Here is a 23,663-nt window from a genome sequence, read left to right as displayed (position 1 = left end):
TGCATGCCTATTGTAGGCGCTTTCGATGGTGGACAGGGGTCATCATGGGCACTCTGACCGGTCTGCGGCTACGCAGCCTGATACGCAGCAGGGTGCGATGCACTGTGTGTTGTGACACATTCCTCCTGTAACCATCATTAACATTTTCTATGACGTGTGCCACAGTATACCTTCTGTTGGTTCAGACCAGATGGGATAGCCTTTGTTGCCCTCGCGCATCGATGAGCCTTGGGCGCCCAACACCCTTTTGGCGGTTTGTCCCTCCTCGGACCACTGTCAATAGGTACTCACTACTGCTGACCGGGTGCACCCCACAAGCCTTGCCATTTCAGAGATGCTCTGACCCAGTCATCTGGCCATAACAATTTGGCCCTTGACAAAGTCACTCAGACCTTTACTCCTAACCATTTCTCCAGCATTTAACACGTTGACTACAAGAACTGATTGTTCGCTTACCATCTAATCTACCCAGACCTTGACATGTGGCCTTGTAAGGAGATGATCAATGTTATTCGCTTCACCTGTGAGTGGTCATAATGTTTTGGCTCATCAGTGTATAATAAATAGTCAGCAAGTGATGAAGAAAGACAGTCTTGATGGATAAAGTATTTTTAAATAAAGCAATTTGCCTTCGTATGGTGCAATTTCATGAACATGGAAGCTCAAGAGTGTAATATTACTTAAAAGCGAAATACACCTTAAAATCGAACGACAGCACGAAAAGCAGCATCGCATTTATGTAAGGTAAGAAGAGTTTTCTATAATTACTTCAGATTTCCATTGACTTGTTTGCGTTCACGTTTTGATACAGTTTGAAGAATATAGAAACTGTTTTCTGTGCGAGTGACACAAGCAAAGAGCATTGTTACATAAATCCGTCTCTGTATTTTTCATGCGCATATTTTACTAAGTGTAGTCCAAAACAAATCGCTTAACCCAACTGTTGAGCCTAGACTTTAATTTTCTTTCCTTAAAAAAATAGAACAATGCGTTGACTAGAAAAGATATGACTTGCAGTTTTGTTAAAGTTTTAAACAAGGGGCCTGGGTAGCTCAGCGAGTATTAACGCTGACTACCACCCCTGGAGTTGCGAGTTCGAATCCAGGGTGTGCTGAATGACTCCAGCAAGGTCTCAAATTGGCCCGGATGCTAGCGAGGGTAGAGTCACATGAGGTAACCTCCTTGTGGTCGCAATTAGTGGTTCTCGCTCTCAATGGGGTGTGTGATAAGTTGTGTGTGGATTGTGGAGAGCAGCATGAGCTGCGGTGCAATGCACAACGAGCCACGTGATAAGATGCGCAAACTGACTCTCTCAGAAGCGGAGGCAACTGAGACTTGTCCTCTGCCAGCAGGACTGAGGTAACCGCACCACCACGAGGACCTACTAAGTAGTGGGAATTGGGCATTCCAAATTAGGGAGAAAAGGGGATAAATAAAAATACAAAAACGTTTTAAACAAAAACATGCCTAAATATATGCCAAAAATCAAGTGCACAAATTATGTATGTTGAGTTAGATTGATGTAAAAATCATATTAAATCTGACCTGGCTGTTCAGACTGAAGGCACATTGGAAAAAAATCAAATACATATACGATTTCTTTCCACATATGAATGTGGCCCAGATCAGATTTGAAAATGTCACATTCAATATGCTTGTGGCTGTTCACATGGTCATCTAATTAACAGATCTGTCACATGTGTAAAAACAGGGACTAAAAACTGAATATTTTTCATTTCAGTTCGTTCTGAGCAAAAACTGTATTTTTTGCTAATTTCCAAATAGTTACCGGTTAGAACAAAATAAAAGAATGGATAATAATGTTCTTTTTAAAATGACAGTACTCGGCGCTAAGGGGTGGGTGAAATTACAGTGTTGCCAGATCTCACAAGAGAAACAAGCAACCTGGTCTGGAAAAAAAAGCCCAAAATAAGCCACCTGCCTCATCAAAATTAGCACAAAAATAATAAATAAAATAAAAATCCATTAAATTATTTCCGGTGTGGTGGATTTATCAGCATAGAAATCATAACAAGCATATAGTTAATTAACAGTTAAGTACAGTTTTTATTACAGATTTGCTTCTCATTCAAAACCCGGCAGCATCAAATCTGTATTAATGCATCATATCTAACAATAATTCAGTTAAGACTTGGAAACAACTGAGAAATTTACGTTTTACCTCTAATAATATTTTCCTTGTATCTGGATTAGCCATGCATGAATATGTGGTATTTATACATAGTTGTTAAAAAGGACTTCATTCACAGAATACTACATTCACAACAGGCAATTAGGCAAAGAAATGTGTGATGCAGCAGTTTCCTTCTAAATCAAAGCACGTTTCATTTTTTCAGGCAACATGAAGTGGTGTAGTTCCAGAAATGTACGGTGATAAACCCTTTGGATAAATTTCATGAAAAAATTATCAGAACAAAATTAACTGGTTATAACCGGTTACCAGCATTTAAAAATAAAGTTTTCATTCCGGAACAATTGAAAACACTGTGTAACAAATTTTTTTTTTTGGTTCCTGGGTAGTAAGTGTTATTTCCTAATTGTTTATGCCTCAAAAGTATAGAAAATGGCTATTATTATTATTAATACCTATTTTCCAGAACATTCCAGATAGATTCAGTGCTGAGTAAATGTGGAGTAACTTCTAGAACTTTCTAGAACTTTCCAGTAATATAAATAGTAGTATAAATACAGAGGCCTTAAGCCCACCAGTTCAGTTTAGTTCCAGCTGCCTAAGTGGATACATATCTGCATTTTTCTGAGATGGCATCACGAGGCTGCAAGCATCCGGCAGACGCATTTTGCTATGTCTGCGGCCAATTTATCAAGACAAGAGCGAAAAAGTACTCCGTGGAAGCATCTGCTAAGATGTGTGAGGCCTACAAGGCATATTTCGGCATGCCTGTCGGGGATCAAGACAAACCCTGGACACCTCATTTCACTGCGAGCACTGCAAAAAAAAAAAAAAAAAACTCTGGAAGGTAAGATGGACAATTATTGCTTGAAATTTTATGTTATAAAAATTTTACATTTTTAAAATTGTAAAAGTTTTTAATTTTAAAATGTTTTACAATTTTCAATGTTATTGAAAAAATATATCATATATGAAAAATGAGAGAATCTCTTACACATTAGTCATGGGTGAAATAAATGTATTTTTGTAGGAAGGTACAGAGGGGAAAAGAGAGTCATGAAGAATTCTGCAGGAACCCACTGACCACTCAAGCAACTGCTCCTTCTGCATGGTGGACCCTTCCAAACGTCGGACTGGCAAGAATGCACCTGCTATCACATATCCGGACCTTCCTTCATCCATCGCCCCGGTACCACACTGCCATGAGCTCCCCGTACCCACTCCTCCGGAGAGAGAGCAGCAAGTCAGAGAGCGAAGAAGAAATTGTAGATCCAGATGACAATTTCAGAGGTGGAGCTGAGGAGAGAAACCCATACTACCCCAACCAAAAAGACCTCAACGACTTGATTAGAGATCTTGGTCTCATCAAGTCCAATGCTGAGCATCTAGGCTCAAGCAGTGGAACTTGCTGGATGAAAGTGTGCAAGTTGCAGATCAGAGGAAGCATCACCATCCTTTTTACATCTTCCTCACCCGTCAAGATGGGCTCTGCTTCTGCCACAATGTGACCAGTCTGTTCAAGGCAATCGGAATTGCCTGTAACCAGAATGAGTGGCGCCTCTTCATTGACAGCTCATCCAGGAGCCTCAAAGCCGTGCTGGTCCATAATGGTAACAAGTACCCGTCTCTTCCCCTGGCTCACTCGGTGCACCTCGAAGAGGATTACAACAGCATCAAGACCTTGCTGGACACCTTGATGTATGATGAGTACATCTGGGGGCTGATTCGTGAAAATGATTTACAGTATAATTGTAAATCTCGAAAAACTATTCACTTCTAAATCTTTTGTAGTCATTTTTGTATTACTTTAGTATAAATACATGTTAATTTGGATTCATATGTTGTTTTTTTCTGACTTTGTGAACGAAAAGACACAAATTCGCCCGGTTTCTCATTGGAAATAGGTAAATTTCAAAATATCTCTGTCCTGGTCACAAAAGCAAAGTTTTGGGGAATAATAGCCATTTTCTATACTTTTGAGGCATAAGCAATTAGGAAATAACACTTACTACCCAGGAACAAAAATTGTGTTACATGGTGAAATCGGTTACGTTCTGCTAAAAATGTTGTTTGTTTTCTTTCCTTGAACGGTTTTTAGTCCTTGTGTGGAAAATTTTGATTTGGGCCACACTGAGCTGCAGTTTGAATGTAGCAAAAGAGTGAGAGGAAAGTTCACTGATAATAAATCTAATTTGAATTATCATTATCATCAGCATACTTGATGACCCATAAATCTTGATGACCCAAAACCCTTGATGACAGTCAAACACAACATCTCAAAGGCCATCAGCTAGATATTCTTTGCAATCTATATCCCATAATAACCTGACCTCTTTAGAAAGCACACTATGGCATCCTAGCCCAAAATGGGAGTTGGTATATGTGTGCAGCAAAAAAATTCCCAAGATCAATGCTGTGTAGTGTCATCCCACCTCAGTGATCACAATTACTAACTGCTATATTGGTCTTCAGTGAATTCCTGGCACTGACATGACATAAACTAATAAGCTTATATTCGTACTAATTTAAGTGCAGCTTTCATTATTCCTCAAATGCTCGTGTTGCCACTAGAGCTAAAAGTGCAAAGGTTATGTGAGATCAGCGGTAACCCTTTCTGTTTAGACTCTCCTACAGGAAACTGCTGCCACGGCAACGTCTACAAGTATGCAACAGATGGACAAGAGTTCTAAACAGCTTAAAAGGGAATATCTGAATTCCAGGAGTGTGTGCATTGTGAATTAAGAGAGAGAGAGAGAAATCAACAATAATATATAAGATATAAACTAAAAACAATTATTCTGAGATTTACGCATTTGAATTTTAATAACAAAATTCTATCAAATTGAATTGAGTAAGCTTACATATTAACCTAAGTATTTTAAGTTTTATTAATAATCTTTTTTTATTAAACATTACACTAAAGATGTCAAAAGTACCGGTACTTCGGTACCAAGTCGATATTCAAATCTCATGATACCGGTGTGTAGAGCCGAGGAGGGCGGGGCCGGGCTGGAATGAGACACACCCGGTCCCCAATCAGCCTGATGGGGCGCGCGAGGGATAAAGGTGGCCGGGGACGACAGTTTGAGAGCGAGAGAGAGAGAATTACAGGCAGCTGTACTGTGTGTTTTTGGTTGTGTGTTTTGTTTAAATTGTTTATTAAATTATTATTTATATTATTAAGCCGGTTCTCGCCTCCTCCTTTCCACTGAACCCCCTTACACTGGTGCCGAAACCCGGGAAGGAGGAGGGATTCCCGTCGCAGAGTCCTTGACACTGCCGTCCACCCAGGGGAGCGCCGCTGCCGTCTGACGGGGGACGGAGCAGCCCTACCACCCGGACGCGGGGAACAGCCGCCGTCCACGAGGCGAGTGGGGACGGGACTCCCCGACCGCCTGGAGCGAAGGAGCCGCTGCCGGGGGTGGAGGAGTGCCCTGCCATCCTCCGGGAACGCAGAGGGGTCGAGAGAAGACCGCCGTCCGCGGGGGGAAGGAGAGAAGCGACTCCTCGACCGCCTGGAGTTGTAGGGCCGCTGCCAGGGGCGGAGGAGTGTCCCCACGGGACGCCGGGAAAGCAGAGGGGCGTTCTGTCCGCTGGGGGTCGGAGGTCTGACTCCGGTCCGCCTGGGGAGGAGCGGCTGCAGTCCGCCTGAGAGGGTGGAGTAGTGATCAAGGACCACGCGACGGTGCATCAGAGAACCGGTGAGTTTCTTTTTTCTCTCTCTCCTCTCTCTCACTCTCTGTTGCTCCGTGTTGGCCTTTCCCTCGCCATTTTTTTTTGTTGTTTTTCCCCTCCTGTCTCCTCCCAGGTCGAGGAAGGCGGGGATGACCCACCAGCAGTCGGGGCGTAAGGCACGCCCCCCCCCCCGGAGAGGAGGAGGGGGGGAATTGTACATCATGCCGGGGGCTCCCCGGCCTGAGGCAACGCCGGGAGGGGTGTAGAGGGCTGGAATGAGACACACCCGGTCCCCGATCAGCCTGATGGGGCGTGCGAGGGATAAAGGCGGCCGGGGACGACAGTTCGAGAGAGAGAGAGAGAGTATTACAGGCAGCTGTACTGTGTGTTTTTGGTTGTGTGTTTTGTTTAAATTGTTTATTAAATTATTATTCATATTATTAAGCCGGTTCTCGCCGCCTCCTTTCCACTGAACCCCCTTACACGGTGTTTTTGCAGTACCAATACAACCGAGAACTGGCTCAATTCGATCCCTGGGCGCTGTCTGACTGACACAAGACCGCTTTCAAATACTCACACACATATTTGACACATTAGGGGAAAAAATAGAATGCATAATTAATCAAATTATAATCGTGATATATCCTAGTTTAATTATTAAACCACAAAAGGATGTGATTTAATTAATTTACTGTGTGCATGTGCTGCACGCTTACAGTGAATGTGTAAAGCCGCTCATATGCTAAAAACACTACATTATAAGCATCACACGTGCTGTGCGTGTTGTAGTACATGACAGAACAGAGCGCTTATTCACTACGTATATACATATATTTATCCAATAAAATCACAGCACTTTGAGCTTAAAAAATTACACTGGCCATATAACCAACCGTGAAATATTACTAGTATCAGTACCGAATAATTACATTTTGGTATCGTGACAACCCCACAATACACAATTAAATTTTATGGAATTTTGTTATGAAATTGCAATGTGAAAACATTTTTAAAAAAATAAATAAATAAAAAATACAATCTTTTGAGTGTATATACAGTATATCCACCATAACACACTCTGCTTTCAGACCAAGATCTAGCTGATGCATTAGAAAATGAAAACATTCTGACATAGAAAGAGGAAAATTTGAAGGAAATTACTCTGCAAATAAAAATATAGATTGAAACAGACAAGCAAATGAAAAAGAGAACAGCACACATAACTTTGTGCCCAAATACTTTTGTTTTAATTGTGACAAGTATATCTATTGTTTTATCATTTAAAACCTAACAAAATGTATCTTTTGTCAAATGTTTTGCTTAGAAAGTGCGCTTAAGCTTTTGTTCTTTAAAATAAATGCCACTTGGTTTAAGTGTGGCTTAAGTGACCAAATACTTTTTGGGCCACTTTACAGAAGTCTCAAAAAAGAGCCATAAGAAAGACTGTTTCTTGGCCACATAAATCATAAATCATTTCTCCAACAGAATACCGAAATAGCCCTGTCAATACTGTCCTACACACCAGCTGCCTGAGTCTTAGTCCGATGATCTCAAGGGTCTGAGTCATCACTTTAAACACAAATCTACATGCCCACACGGACAGCCCTCAAGTGTCAACCTGGCTTTTGAAGACACAAAACGAGACCAGTGTGTGTAACATTTCAGCTGGCAGCAGTTTGGCTCAGATCAGTCCAGTGGTTTTCACATGCACTTTTGTTTTTCTTCTATTTGAACATAATGCAGAAGATCCACCAGCCATCATGCTTTTGTTGCGCTCACTACAGAAGCTGTGTCAGAGCATTGTTGTTTAATTAAGTGTTTAGCGTTTATAGTGATCAGAGCTCATGCTGTAATCTGCTGTGATTTAGACATCACAGGAGGAAGATAATCAGGTCTGACTGTAGAGTGCAGATAAAACAAATCTCAAATTCACACAGTCATCTGCCTGCAGAGGCACACGATTCTGTAATCTGTACATGAGAGGTAGACTGTGTGTACAATTAGTAAAAGAGTGTACAAAAGTTGTTGGTGTATGGTATGTTAGGGTGAACCGAAAAAAAGAACAGCATTGTTCGTTCCACAGAATTGTTCGTTCTGAATCGATGAATTGGTGTTAGAGAGAAAACTAAACTGTAAACAAATGTAACAATGAATTAAATAAAGAACAAAATAGAAATCTGCAATGATTCACAGACAGAGTGTTTCTGATTGGCTAAAGGACAGTACATACAGTTGAAGTCATAAGTTTATATACAACTTAGCCAAATACATTTCAACTCAGTTTTTCACAATTCCTGATATTTAACTGTAGAAAACATTCCCTGTCTTTGGTCAGTTAGGATCTCTACTTTATTTTAAGAATATGAAATGTCAGAGTAATAGTAGAGAGAATGATCTATTTCAGCTTTTATTTATTTCATCACATTCCCAGTGGGTCTGAAGTATACATACACTTTGTTAGTATTTGGTATCATTGCCTTTAAATTGTGTAACTTGGGTCAGATGTTTTGGGTAGCCTTCCACAAGCTTCTCACAATAAGCTGCTGGAAATTTGGCCCATTCCTCCAGACAGAACTGGTGTAACTGAGTCAGGTTTGTAGGCCTCCTTGCTCGCACATGCTTTTTCAGTCCTGCCCACAAATTTGCTAACGGATTGAGGTCAGGGCTTTGTGAAAGCCACTCCAATACCTTGACTTTGTTGTCCTTAAGCCATTTTGCCACAAATTTGGAGGTATGCTTGGAGTCACTGTCCATTTGAAAGACCCATTTGTGACTGAGCTTTAACTTCCTGGCTGATGTCTTGAGATGTTGCTTCAATATATCCACATAATTTGACTTCCTCATGATGCTATCTATTTTGTGAAGTGCACTAGTCCCTCCTGCAATTCCACAGTTCAATTTTTGTTTAATCAGACCAGAGGACATTTCTCCAAAAAGTAAGATCTTTGTCCCCATGCGCACTTGCAAACTGTAGTCTGGCTTTTTTATGGCGGTTATGGAGCAGTGGCTTCTTCCTTGCTGAGCAGCCTTTCAGGTTATGTCGATATAGGACTCGTTTTACTGTGGATATAGATACTTGTCTACCTGTTTCCTCCAGCATCTTCACAAGGTCCTTTGCTGTTGTTCTGGGATTGATCTGCACTTTTCGCACCAAACTACGTTCATCTCTAGGAGACAGAATGCGTCTCTTTCCTTAGCGGTATGATGGCTGCGTGGTCCCATGGTGTTTATACTTCTGTACTATTGTTCAGGCCTTTGGAAATTGCTCCCAATGATGAACCAGACTAGTGGAGGTCTTGGCTGATTTCTTTTGATTTTCCCATGATGCCAAGCAAAGAGGCACTGAGTTTGAAGGTAGGCCTTAAAATACATCCACAGGTACACCTCCAATTAACCTATCAGAAGCTAATTGGCTAATTGCCTAATTGCCTAAAGGCTTGACATCATTTTCTGGAATTTTCCAAGCTGCTTAAAGGCACAGTTAACTTAGTGTGTGTGGACCCACTGGAATTGTGATATATTCAATTAAAAGTGAAACAATCTGTCTGTAAACAATTGTTGGAAAAATTACTCATCTCATGCACAAAGTAGATGTCCTAAACGACTTTCCAAAACTATAGTTTGCTAATATGAAATGTGTGGAGTGCTTAAAAAATTAGTTTTAATGACTTCTGTAAACTTCTGACTTCAACTGTACAGTATGTACAGTATGTGCATGTGTGAACATGTGAATAAGCTTATATAAAACTGAAGGGCAAAGTTAAAGTGCATCAGGTTGCATGCTTAGTACCATTATTTCACATTACAGAGAACCTGTTATGGATTGAGATCCAAAATAATAAGGATTAAGTTCAAGTAACTACCTGAGACAACCATGTAACATAAACTGCAGGACAGATGCTACAACTCAGACGAGACTGGGTGGAGGCATGAGTGTGTGTGTGTGTGTGAGGGACAACAGAGAAACACTTCAGGGCATATGTGTGTAATGTGTTCAAGGCACACAACAAATAGGCAAAGCAAACCATGGGGAGTGTGCCTTGACAGGAGAGAGTAGGTAAATGAGAATGCATGTGTCTCGGCACATGGAGGACGTGTAGAAAATGCGTAAGGTGCGAGTTTTTTTGTATAAAAAAAGGAGATGACATACATTGCACAGTACCTGTCGTGTAGTCCGATGGACATGGTGTCTCCTCTATGCACAGGGTGGTCCATGCCCGGGCACAAAACCCCAGAACACCTCTGAAACATTGGCAGAAAGAGAATGCCATGAGTTACGTAGATCATGAAAAGAGGGAAGAAATCTGGTTTAAAGAAATAGTTCACCCAAAAATGAAAATTCTCTAATTATTTACCACAGACTTGTACGATTTTCGTTCATGGAACACACAAAGAAAAATTTTAAAAGAATGTAGCAGACTGATCACTCTTTTCCATGCAGACTTGGAATATAGTACACAAGTCAAATTGACCATTTTTATAGTGTTTTTGCATCCTTTTTGAAGCTTGAAAGCTGCAGTCCCTGTTTATTGTAATCGCATAGAAAAGAGTGAACAGTACATTCTTCATAAAATAAAGAACATGAGGGTGAGTAAAAGATGACAGAACTTTTATTTTTGGGTGAACTAATCCTTTAACTGGCTTATATTGTCAGCTAATTAACTGATTGGCTTAAAGGAATATTTCACCCAAAAATGAAAATTCTCATCATTTACTCAACCGCTTTCCATCCCAGATGTGTATGAGTTTCTTTCTTCTGCAGAACACAGACTAAGATATTTAGAAGAATATCTCAGCTCTATAGGTCCTTTCAATGCAAGTGAATGGTGGCCAGAACTTTGAAGGTCCAAAAAGCACATATAGGCAAAGGCAGAATAAAAGGAATCCATATGACTCCAGTGATTAAATCCACATTTTCAAAAAGCGATATGATAGGTGTGGGTGAGAAACAGAATAATATCAATCCTTTTTTACTATAAATCTCAACATTCACGTTCACATTTTCTTCTTTTGTTTTTGGTGATTCACATTCTTTGTGTATATTGCCACCTATTGGGCAGGGAGGAGAATTTATAGTAAAAAAAAAAAAAAAGGACTTAATGATTTGTTTCTCACCCACACCTATCATATAGCTTCTGAGGACATGGATTTAACCTCTGGAGTCATATGGATTACTTTTATGCTGCTTTTATATACTTTTTGGTCCTTCAAAATTCTGGCCACCATTCACTTGCATTGAAAGGAACTATAGCGCTGAGATATTCTTCAAAAATCTTCATTTGTGTTCAGCAGAAGAAAGTCATACACATCTGGGATGGCTGTAAATGATGAGAGAATTTTCATTTTTGAGTGAATGATCACTTTAAGCAGAGACTTGTTTATTGGAAGAGCTTATTTCCCTCTCTCTCTCTAAGGGTCATACAATAGATCAGTTGCATTTCTTTCATATTGCAAACTTTCGCTGTCTCTGTGTATTTGTGGAGGCAGAACAGCATATGGCATTTCTATTCATATTTAGCTGCTCATATTTTTTGGGGTGTTGCCTACCCCCCACCCCCTTCTCTGCAACTGATTATCAGGTGAGAGAAGAGAAAGTTAAATGATCACACAGTATAGATGTTATCATCATCTTTTTCATCAGCCAACTGATAAATACATCATTCCTATCAGCTTTTCTAGCAGCAGACCCTGAATCGACGAACACACTTGCTATAGCTGTGATCATTTCTCATCCTCTGATACTGTGAATGTCCAGCTGGAGTGTTTAATAGTTTTCTTTTATAAGAAAGAGCAGCTCAGAAAGCATACTACCATCATAAAGCAAACAGCTATAAGAGTGAGTCATCTAGCCAAACTAAGGTCAACAAAAGAGAATCTGAATCAAATCCCTTTTCCGTTGAGTTCCTCATGAGTACTGAGCCCCTCATTGTGATGAACACCGCTCTGTTTCTGTTTGTCCTCGACTGGAATCTAACCATTTAAGGTAAGAAGTTAAAGATGCTGTAAGCAATTTTAGCCATTCTAACTTCACGAGACTGAGCCGTTGATTTAGCCACATCCCCTCTTTCCAAAACACTGCACCGATATCATTAAAACCGACACAAAGCATGTTTCGGCTGTCAAACACAACAGTAGCAAAACAGCACCTCAATTGGAAAATTATAAATCAGAATATGGCATTAAGCCTCAATAATTTGCTGCAACGACAACACTGAGAACATGCAAAATGGCTGACAGCCAGAAAGCGTCAGAGACCGCGACCCGCGGACACATTTTTGTTTGCTGCTTACAAAGTCTAGAGCTGTCACAATGACATGTGAGATATCTCAGGATACTTATTTCAGTGATATCTTTCAGGGATACCTTCCCATGAAAAAAAAAACAAAAACGCTTACAGCACCTTTAAAATGTAAAAAAAAATAAAAATAAATAAAAAAAAATAAAACATTTTTTTTAATGCCCTCCATTAGGCCTTTCAAGTTGAAACACCAACAGCAACCTGTAGCCTACCAAGTCAACCCAGTCTCATGAAAATCTGTACATATTTGGCTATTTTGCATGATTTCATACGAGTTTGTTTGTATAAATTTGTACGATTTCATCACGTGCAAATGCCCAGATATGTAACGCGGAAGCGTGTTTTTACGCGAGGCATGCTTATTAATATTATGCCCTTACCCAAGCCCCTTATCTAAACCTAACTGATCAGTAGAGTGTGTAAACATGATAGGAACCTGTTGTGTGCGACAGAAGCAAGTAACTGTCGTGTATGAGATGGAAACGATGTCCAACGATGTCATTGGCTGTTGTGAATGTCGTATGAATTCAATGTCGTACAATATCAATATACAATATACAAATTACCAAAATTTGAAAAGTCATATGAATTCTTACGACTTCGCCTTGAGTGTGTAGACCAAGTACAGCTCACTCTCATGATGGGTCTTCAAAAAGACTGATAAAAGAAAGTACAGGATCTGTACACTGGACACAAGTCAGACCTTCTCAAGAAAAAATATAGTTTTTTCCATTAATCACGATCTTCATTTGAACATTCCCAAGACTGATTCTTAATATCCAAAGATCGATCTTTTACTTTAAGTTTACTTCAGTTTTAGTTGTGTTGATAGTTATATATGTTATATAAATAGCAATTTAACGGCATAGTTTGGGCACTGTTGTTAATTTTTAAAGTGAATATTTTTTATACTAGATGGCTCCGCCATGATGATTCCAATTCCTCGTAGACTGATTTGTAATTCCAGTCTCCATAAGAAGCGCTATAAAAAACTACCAATAAAAAATGTGCTCAAGACAGAGAACAACAACCATTTTAAGTGTTAATTGGAGTAAAATGAGTTGGGCTGTCATAACTCGAAGTAGGTAATGATATCAACGTAACTCACCCCAGTTCATAGTAAACTTTGACGACTGAGGACAGTCAAAGTACAGTCATCACAACTCTCTAAAGTATCAGCACTATGGAGCCACATGCTTTTTGTGACCATTTTTACAAATTAATGTAATACACTAAACATCACATTATTCACCAAGAACATACGCCGATGCGAGTGAAAACAATGGAGACCGGAAAACAAAACAGGCTTCCGTTATCGTGAATCGTTCTGTGAATCATCGAGCATTTACTGAGAGAGAATTTCTTTCATCTATAAGCAAAATGGACATTATAACTGAAATATACTCAAATTAATTGGAATAGAATAGTGAATCGGAATCAAATCAAATCAAATAGGGAAATATGTATTGCTACCCAGCCCTAAGATTCACAAGCTTGAAAATAAAATAGCCACGAGTTTGAAAACATAATGAAGCAAACCAAAAAATAATAATAAAGCAATAATCAAATCAAATCACATTTATTGTCACACAGCCATATACACAAGTGCAATGGTGTGTGAAATTCTTGGGTGCAGTTCCGATCAATATACCAGTCGTGACAGTGATGAGACATATACCAATTTACAATAACATCAAATTAACACAATTTAAAGTCTAATAATTCAACTAAGCAAATTTCAATCACAGACTTATAAGGTTAAAGTATAATTTTTCCAGCTAAATATGCAGAGTCAACTGTAAGTAAACAATTTGTTAGTTGATTTCCCTGAAAGGTGTATCAAAAGATTGCTCTGCTTCTTTGAGCATCCCATCCAGCCCATCATACCAACATTGGCTCAACCAATGGTATGAGTTTGGGGTGGGACTATCTGTTTGGTCGGTATGAAAGACTCCACAAACAGAAGGGAAGGAGGACACAGGGAAGTGGGTTTTTCCAGACTCAGGTAAGGCTTTTAATCGGCCACAAACTCAACAGTTTCAGAGGCACGTAGGCACTCAAACTCATTAGCTTCACGAACATAAACACATCAGCTTCCACGAGCACTGTAGGCTCCCTTGTGCCAGACTCTCTCTGCTGGTGGTGTGGCCATTTATATGCCGCTCTACCCATGCTCAATGGAATTAAAGACAGGTGTTAGACATAATCTAGCTCAAGTGTAACTGCCCTTACCGCTTTCCCTCTCTCCGGATGGACGCTCGACCACGCCCCCGCTGCCACAGTCGGCAATGGCAGATGTGGGTAAATCTGTGTGAAAACAATCCTTATTGTTGCAATTGCGTTTGGTGCCACAGAAATGACACCCTTCAGCTTTAAAAAGCATTATGAAACATCATCGTCCTCTCTCCATCAACTCTGGTGATGCTGGAGAGAGCTCTATATCACTGAAAGTTGTGATATTGATGCTCATAGTAACAAGAGTTTATCCTTTCCAGGCAATAGGGCATGAGGATGACCACTTTTGAAAGCACTGCACCCTGTGCCTCACCACGGAAAGAATTTCACTACTTCAATGGGTTGCAATTTTTCCTCATTGCCTTGGCAACCACTGTGTCTTAGCAACTGACAGGGGTTATGGAAGAACAAGGATAAGCTGTTATAAACTACCTGAAACTTACAACTTTAGGATTTCAGTTCAGATGCAGCATTTCATAATGTAAATCAGAACTAAAAGTTTGACATGCTCTTCAATTTAGCAACCATCACCTTTAAAAATGTGAAAAAAGACAATTAAGTTCAATGTTAATTAAGTCCATAGTCACTCTCACCTGTCATATTCCTTTAAAGGTACATTTTCATGTCTCTCTCAATTTCTATCTTTTTTGTAGAGATACTCTGATCAGGATTTTTACAGCTGATACCGATCACCGATCTTCTTGTCACCTGATCGGCCGATACAGATCCCGATCATTTCACCTTTTATCAGGATCTCTGTCATAACTGGCTATGTGTAATTTTTTAATATAAAGTTTAAAAGTTTAAAAGCTTATTAAAAAAAATCTTTTTTAAGAATTTAAAACAAGTATGGGCTAACAAAATATTCTCTATATTAACATAAATTAATCTTAGTGTCAAACTGAAGACAAACTGATAAGCCACAGGTGCAATTAAACTTAATGTGCCATTTTTGGTTATTGATTCACTGTCATTATTCCATATAATTATTATTATTCCTCATTTCATTTTTGCATTATATTTAATACATTATATGGTATATTAATATCGTATAAAGAACGATATCCTGCCTTTTCATTTAGTTGGATGATTGTATTAATAGTTTCAAAAACAAAATAGTTTTTATATTAAACATTTCTCACTTGTTGCTGCTTGAACTTTATTGAGGAGAACACGCCATCTCTCATGTCATGATGGCATGAGATGAAAGAAAAATGGAGAAAGAGTGCATGTTTCTGGACTCTATGGATGCTATTATTGTTAATGCCGTTTAATCGGGAGATATTTAATAAAGACTGAATTACACCATATCTTGTAACTCGCTTTATTCCTGAGATGTCTATGCCTGGCAGAGACTGAGAAGCTGCTGCCATGAACGATAATGAGGACCGTGTTACAGCTCGCTCTTTTTTCCCTTTGCCTTGACGTGTGCGAAATGCCATATTACTTGTCTATAATGTGTACAGTACACAAACTTTTCATATTCGCCATACCTTTCCCACTGCATCGTTCTTAACTGATGCCATGACAGTGCTGCTGAAGTCTTTAAGGAGCTGCGCATCTTTTGCGACATGAGCGATCGGTTTCAGAATCAGAATGAGCTTTATTGTCAAGTATGCTTACACATACAAGGAATTTGTCTTGGTGACAGGAGCTTCCAGTGCACAACAATACAAAACAGCAACAAGACATAGATAGTACTAAAAAATAATTACAAATTGAATAATTTTTTTTTAAAAATGAATAGGAAATAAAGTACATATAGAATACACAATAAGACTAATATATATATATATATATATATACACACACACACACACACACACACACACACACAGACACACATACATACATGCATACACATACGTAGTGAAAAACTAAATACAAATCTGTTATATACAGTGCAAGGGAATGTAATGGCAGAAGAGGTTGGATGTGTTGGATAAATGTAAAAAGACTAGACTGTGAATTGCACATAATTACTGCTCAATGGGGCAGTTCATGAGATGGATAGCCTGAGTGAAAAAACTGTTCCTGTGCCTGACGGTTCTGGTTCTCAGAGCTCTGAAGCATCGGCCAGAAGGCAACAGTTCAAAAATGTAGTGGGCAGGGTGAGTGGGGTCCAGAGTGATTTTTCCAACCTTTTTCCTCACTCTGGAAGTGTATAGTTCTTGAAGGGAGGGCAGGGGGCAACCAATAATCCTCTCAGCAGTCCAAACTGTCCATTGTAGTCTTCTGATATCTGATTTCGTATCTGAACCAAACCAGACAATTATTGAAGTGCAGAGGACAGACTCGACTGCTGAGTAGAACTGTATCAGCAGCACCTGTGGCAGGTTGAACTTCTTCATCTGGCGAAGGAAGTACAACCTCTGCTGGGCCTTTTTCACAATGGAGTCAATGTGAGTCTCCCACTTCAGGTCCTGTGAGATGGTAGTGCCCAGGAACCTGAATGACTCCATTGCTGCCACAGTGCTGTTTAGAATAGTAAGGGGGGTCAGTGTTGGGGTGTTCAACACAATCATCTCCACCGTTTTGAGCGTGTTCAGCTCCAGGTTGTTTGGACTGCACCAGACAGCCAGCTGTTTAACCTCCCTTCTGTATACAGACTCATCGTCATCTTGGATGAGGCCAATGACAGTGGTGTCATCTGCAAACTTCAGGAGCTTGACAGAGGGGTCCTTGGCAATGCAGTCATTGGTGTAGAGGGAGAAGAGTAGTGGGGAGAGCACACATCCCTGGGGGGCACCAGTGCTGACTGTACAGATGCTGGAAGTGAATTTCCTGTCTCACAAGCTGCTGCTTGTCCATCAGAAAGCTGGTAATCCACTGACAGATAGATGTGGGAACAGAGAGCTGGTGTAGTTTAGTCTGAAGTATAGCTGGGATGATGGTGTTGAAAGCCGAACTGAAGTCCACATAAAGGATCCTTGCATATGTCCCTTATCTGTCCAGATGTTGCAGGATATGATGCAATCCCATGTTGACTGCATCCTCCACAGACCCCGTTTGCTCAATAAGCAAATTGAAGGGAATCTAGAAAGGGTCCAGTGATGTCCTTCAGGTGGGCCAACACCAGTCTCTCAAATGATTTCAAGACCACAGACATCAGGGCAGCAGGTCTGTAGTCATTAAATCCTGTGATTTTTGGTTTCTTTAGGACAGGAATGATGATTGAGCATTTGAAGCAGCATGGGACTTCACACTGCTCCAGTGATCTATTGAAAATCAGTGTGAAGATGGGGGCCAGCTGGTTAGCACAGGATCTAAGACACACGGGTGAAATACCATCTGGGCCCTGTGCTTTCCTTGTCTTTTGTTTTCGGAAGACATGGCACACCTCTTCACAGATCTTAAGTGCAGGTTGAGTAGCAGGAGGGGGGTTGCAGGAGGTGTTGGTGTTTGTGTGATGTGAAGGTCAGAGCGGGTGAGGGGTGTGAGATTGGGACTTTCAAATGTACAGTAGAACACATTCAGGTTGTCAGCCATTTGTTGGTCCACCACAGGGTTGGGGGTAGGAGTCCTGTAATTCATAAGTTGTTTCATGCCACTCCACACTGATGCGGGGTCGTTAGCTGTTTTTCAGCTTCTCAGAGTATCTTCTTTTAGCCACTCTGATTTCTTTATTCAGTGTGTTCCTGGCCTGACTGTACAAGACTTTATCTCCACCTCTGTAAGCATCCTCTTTTCCCTGACAAAGCTGCCCGAGTTCAGCTGTAAACCATGGTTTGTCGTTGTTGAACATTAAATAAGTCCTAGTAGGAATGCATATATCCTCACAAAAACTGATATATGATGTCACAGTATCTGTGTGCTCATCCAGGTCTGTGGCTGCAACCTCAAAAACCCTCCAATCAGTGCAGTCAAAGCAGGCTTGTAGTTCCAGCTCTGCTTCATTGGTCCATCTCTTTACAGTCTGTACTACATGCTTAGCTGATTTTAGTTCTGCCTGTAGGTTGGAAGAAGATGAACCAGACAGTGATCAGAGAGTCCCAAAGCTGCTCTAGGGACAGAGCGATATGCATCCTTTATTGTTGTGTAGCAATGATCCAGTATATTTCTGTCTCTGGTTGGGCATGTAATGTGCTGTTTGTATTTGGGCAGTTCACGTGTGAGGTTTGCTTTGTTAAAATCCCCAAGAATAATAACTGAGTCCAGGTATTGTTGTTCCGTGTCTGTGATCTGATCAGCCAGCTCACGCACGCGTTTGGCACGATATAAACACTCACCAAAATAAACGAAGAAAACTCCCACAGCGAGTAGAAAGGCTTACAGTTAATAAAGAGCGCTTCCAAATTAGGACAGCACATATTCTTTAATGTTGTTACATCTGTACACCAACTTTCATTGATATAAAAGCATGTTCCACCACCTCTCGTTTTCCCCATTAAATCCGCGATGCGATCCGCTCTGAACAGCTGAAAGTCCAGCAGATGTAAAAACGCTGTCTGGAATGGCTTCACTCAGCCAGGTTTCTGTGAAGCACAAGGCAGCAGAGGTTGAAAAGTCCTTGTTTGTATGGGTGAGGAGATGTAGTTCATCCGTTTTGTTAGGAAGAGAGTGGAGATTCGCTAGATGAATGCTCAGCAGCACTGTTCGAAAGCCGCGCCAACGGAGCTTGACCAGCGTGCCTGCTCGTCTCCCTCACTTGCGTCTCTTGAACAGCAAAGCTGCACCTCCGACTAAAATGTCCAACAAAGCGTCCGAATATTCAAAAACCGGGAAAAGTTTGTCTGGTATATGCTGCCGAATGTTCAGCAGTTCGTCCCTGGTAAAACTGACTAGAAAAAGATTACTAAACACAGGGCAAACAAACAAAAACAACAAAAGAATAGGAGTGCTCCACACTGAGGCAGCCATCCATGGCGCCATCATGATGTATATCAACATGATGTTTATGCGATCGGCCAAATTAGCAATCACCAATCGAGTCATAGGACGTGAATATCGGCTGATGCTGATCGACCGGAGAATCCCTACTTTTTTAGTGCATACACAATAACAATAATTTAATGGTAAGTCATCAATGGAAAGATATTTCCTCAGAAGTGGGGGTAAAAATCTTTTAGACATGACCCCTTTCAGATTCAATACGACAATCAATACATGTGTAAATCAAACTGCCATTTCAGAAACTGACAAAGCGATTCCAGATGGATGAACCAATCACATAAGTTGAGCAAACATCCTTTAACAGGTCAAGCACTTTTTAAAAAGTGAAAAACGTTTGGGTGACTGATCTTGGCTGAAGCATCTTGTTGAGGACTGTGAGAATGTTTGTCACCAAGATGTGTTTCCAAGATCCGTGTGTTGATCCGAGAAAAACGAGATATCTTCAAAAATTAAAAGTCGCACAAATACACAGTAAACTAATGTTTATAAAAATCTCAGGCTTGATTGTGTTATCACTACATGTGCCTTCAGTACTACCTTGACCTCTTGGGAACAATAAAAGAGTCATAAGTTTCGATATTATTATACAATAAATTGAATTTATTGTATGATAAATTGCTTGTGCTGTTCCTCATTTGAAAGTAACTTTGGATAAAAGCGCTAGTTATATTATTTTAATGTAAATGTATTCCAATAACGAAAGATTTTGTAATACATTTGCATCTATATCTTGTAGGAGAGGTGCCTCTCTTCCTATCAAGCAGGGTGGAACCATAGTCACAGGACCCATAAATGACTATTCATAGTTCTGTTATAGTGTCTATATGGTATGGACTCCATGAACAATATACTCCATTGAAGAGCTTTAGTTAAAAAAAAACAAAAGTGCATTTAGCTGTGCCAATCCATTTGCTTCCTTCCATCTTAAAAAAAAAAAAGCAACAAATGACACTGCCAGGAGACAATACACAACACAGGACGTCTGCTAAAATAAGGTTTCAGCCAGAGGCCCCTGGTAGAAGGGCTTGTTTTTAGCCATCAGTGTTATGTTACTGTTGTCATGGCATTTGAGCACATGGTGGCTCTTACAGCCTGCAGCTGCTTCCAAATCATGCTCTTAATAATTGAGCTTAACTTTTGTCACACTCTGACAGCAGGAGCAAGCACCCACTGAGAATCTTGATGTCCTAAAGTGAATTTAAAAAATGATAAAAAGCCACTAGCTAACAGTGAGGTGTTTATTACAACTAACAGGTGTTCACTCTGGTTAGAATCTCCTTATTTGCTAATGCTGCCCACTATATTGCTTACATGGTACACCCAGAAACTGATGCTAGGACAAGTGATCACATCATTCCTATATTGGAATCCTTGCACTGGCTTCCTGTCAGGTTCCCTGTTGATTATAATATTCTCATGTTTACCTACCAGGCTTTGCACCTCAGTTTTTGCCTGAGCTTTTAACTCTTTATACACCAAAACGTGATCTCTGCTCCTCCAAATCTGGTCTCCTCAGACTCATTTATGCTCTATGAGTGACAGGGCTTTTTCTTTTTCTGCCCTGCTTTATTATTATTAACTCTGTTTACACTGTTTATATTTTATCTGTCTTTTTTCAAGCATTTTTGTTTTATATCCGTTTCTTTTCTTCATGTAAATTGCTTTGAGAAGCTATATAAAAATAAAGTTTATTATAAGATTAGAATACATGAACTTGAGTACATGACTAATGCAGCATATAATTTACGGTACTATGTTCATCCTCTTTTAAAGTTGTGAGTTCTCTTTGTGGCCATCTTTCCTTTCTTGTATAAAGTCGTTTAAGATTAAAAGCACAAATATAATCGACATGCGTTTTAGAAAGCAAAGCCAAAACACAAACAAAAGGAAAAGCCTCCAGTACCCAGATACTGCCAACCTACAGAGCAGCTTGGGTCCAGCCAGCCAGCCTGATAATAGATGTAGGATAACAAGAGTCCTGAAAGAATAGAAATAAGACAACTAAAGCTGCCCATTTGTTAACAGTATTTCATTTTACATGGGCGTTGTGTTTGTAGTTCTTACTGTTAGTTTAGCCACAGAGTTTGTGACATATCTGTTCATGTTTATGTGGGAACTAACACACTGAACACACACACACACACACACACACACACACAACAATACACCCGCTACGACACCAGTGTAGCAGCAGCAGAAGAAGAGTTGTGATCGCGGAGCGATGTTTCAGGTTCTGTCCTTTCTTGTAAAGCTCAGTTCTCATTTGAAGGAAGGACAAAACCTGAAGCATGGCTCCCCAATCGCAGCTCTGCTTCTGTTGCTACATTTAGCTTCAGCACACAACAAGCTACTTTTCGTTTTGAATTATAAGTATCTTTACGTATACTACACTCATATGTCAGTTTGCCAGACATTATTCCAAGCAAATAACTTTTAAAAGCCACATATACTCACCACAACCACTGGAATTTACCCTTGTTCTCTTCTTAAACCCCCAAAACCACTCTACTCATGGACCTCACTAAGCCCCTCCTTTTTTGTTTTTCATTGGCTGTAGCCTCAAAGGAATAGACGCCGTACGCGTTGCTGAATGGCCTTCTTGTATGCCAATCAAAACTCGACACTTCCGTTACCAAAAGAAGTTCGTGGATCAGGGATGCGAGCAGTTATTGGTTGATTCAACAAACGTCTGGATGTGATGAGTTTAATTGGACCGTGCTGTGTATTAAAAAGCACTTGTTTGAAACATCGTGTGGCATGACATCACTGGATTGTTTACTTCTAATAAAGTTCAGATATAACGTAAATTTATAGCGCGTAAGGGTGACCATTAAATCATATCCATCACTGAGTCAAGGTTCCTACATTACATCATAATAATAAAACCTGTTTAGAAAATGTTTGCAGAGACAGGTGTTCAAAATACTCTAAATTATAATGTCTTTTGATAATCGTACACCTGTACATTAAATGTTAGTATTGCAGCATCGTTTATCAGTTTGGTTGCTATGAGACGTCTCTTGGTGAATATCGAACAACTGCCAAGCTAACGGGAGCGTCATCTTCCGAGCATTGGGCAAAGGAATGCCTTTATTGTAGGAGATCGGAGATATCAAGGAATTTCCCCACATCCGACTTTGAATGGAACGCAGCATTAATTCCAAAGTATCTCACCATCGTTTTGCCAAAAAATTACCGTGTGTATTTTAGCATGTTTAGCTCTATAATTTCTTTGTTTACAACTGTGTAAACACCTTAAAGGAATATTCCGGGTTCAATACAATTTAAGCTCAGTCGACAGCATTTGTGGAATAATATTGATTACCACAAAAAAATAATTTTGACTTGCCCCTCCTTTTCTAAAAAAATAAAATAAAATAAATAAATAAATAAATGGAAGTGAATGAGGACAGTCCATAAACATTACAATTCAAAAGTAAAGCCACAACACATAAACAATATGTGTGTTGTTAACATGATTTTAGTGTGATAAAATCACTTGCTAACCTTTTCTGTGTAAAGTTATAACCAAGTTTACAACTTCATTGCCATGACAATGTAATGACAACAAACCCTAAAACAACTGTAAAAATGACGATTTAAACAACTTTACAGCTCAAATAATACTTGAGTTTTAACTGAAGACCAAATGTAAGTGTTTTTTATAAAATTATAAGCTTTACGTTTCTGTCTTTAACTTACAAATGCATGAGAATTTCACCAAACACTCTTACATTACATATTCGTGTGTTTAGAGGCCCGACAATTATATCTATCACAAATGGATTTACAAAATGCCCAGATAGTGTCATATTTTCAAAATATTTTCAAGACAATTAGAAGATAATAAAATAAAATATATTTTGATGTTTTATTTTTTCCTTTATCAATGAGAAAAAGCAACAAATCAGGCAAATCTAGAACAGGATTCATTACTTTCACACTGAAATTTCCTGAGATGCAACTGGCTGCCAGAAAGCATATTGAGCTACACAATACACACATACACAGATGCCACACATAAGTTACACATAAGTACTTTCTCAGGCCCTTACTGAGTCTAAATAGATGCGCAACTTACATAATTTCAGTTGAACACCCAAATGACAATAGTCATATCATACTGTTCATGTGTTGTACTTGCTATAGTTAACAAGAAGCCTTTATTTTGTCACACATTATACATCTTGAACACATACAGTGAAATTATTTGTTTTGCCTATCCCAGCTAAGCTGGGGTCAGAGCACAGGGTCAGCCATGATACAGCACCCCTGGAGCAGATAGGGTCAAGGGTCTTGCTCAAGGGCCCAACTGTGGCAGTGCTGGGGCTTGAACCCCTGACCTTCTGATCAGTAACCCAGAGCCTTAACCACTGAGCCACCACTGCCCTGGTTTACATAGTTTACTTC

General features: G+C 39.8%; 1 protein-coding gene across 4 annotated transcripts in view; it reads right to left on the bottom strand.

Annotated features, from left to right (window-relative positions):
- Positions 1-21,793, bottom strand: part of LOC127427864 (kelch-like protein 13) — a 94,294-nt gene extending 72,501 nt beyond the window's left edge. For 2 of the 4 annotated variants that reach the window (XM_051675742.1, XM_051675769.1), the window contains exons 1-2: positions 21,708-21,793; positions 9,978-10,069 (exon numbers count right to left, since the gene is read on the bottom strand). In XM_051675742.1, the coding sequence (XP_051531702.1) occupies positions 9,978-10,042 (65 nt within the window). In that variant the 5' untranslated portion in view covers positions 10,043-10,069; positions 21,708-21,793. The remainder of the gene's footprint in view (positions 1-9,977; positions 10,070-21,707) is intronic. The other 2 variants (XM_051675751.1, XM_051675778.1) reach the window with 1 other exon arrangement.
- Between the last annotated feature and the right edge of the window lie 1,870 nt (positions 21,794-23,663).

This window comes from Myxocyprinus asiaticus, chromosome 3, assembly GCF_019703515.2.
Source record: "Myxocyprinus asiaticus isolate MX2 ecotype Aquarium Trade chromosome 3, UBuf_Myxa_2, whole genome shotgun sequence".
Lineage (NCBI taxonomy): Eukaryota > Metazoa > Chordata > Actinopteri > Cypriniformes > Catostomidae > Myxocyprinus > Myxocyprinus asiaticus.
This window is presented reverse-complemented; position numbering and strand designations above follow the sequence as displayed.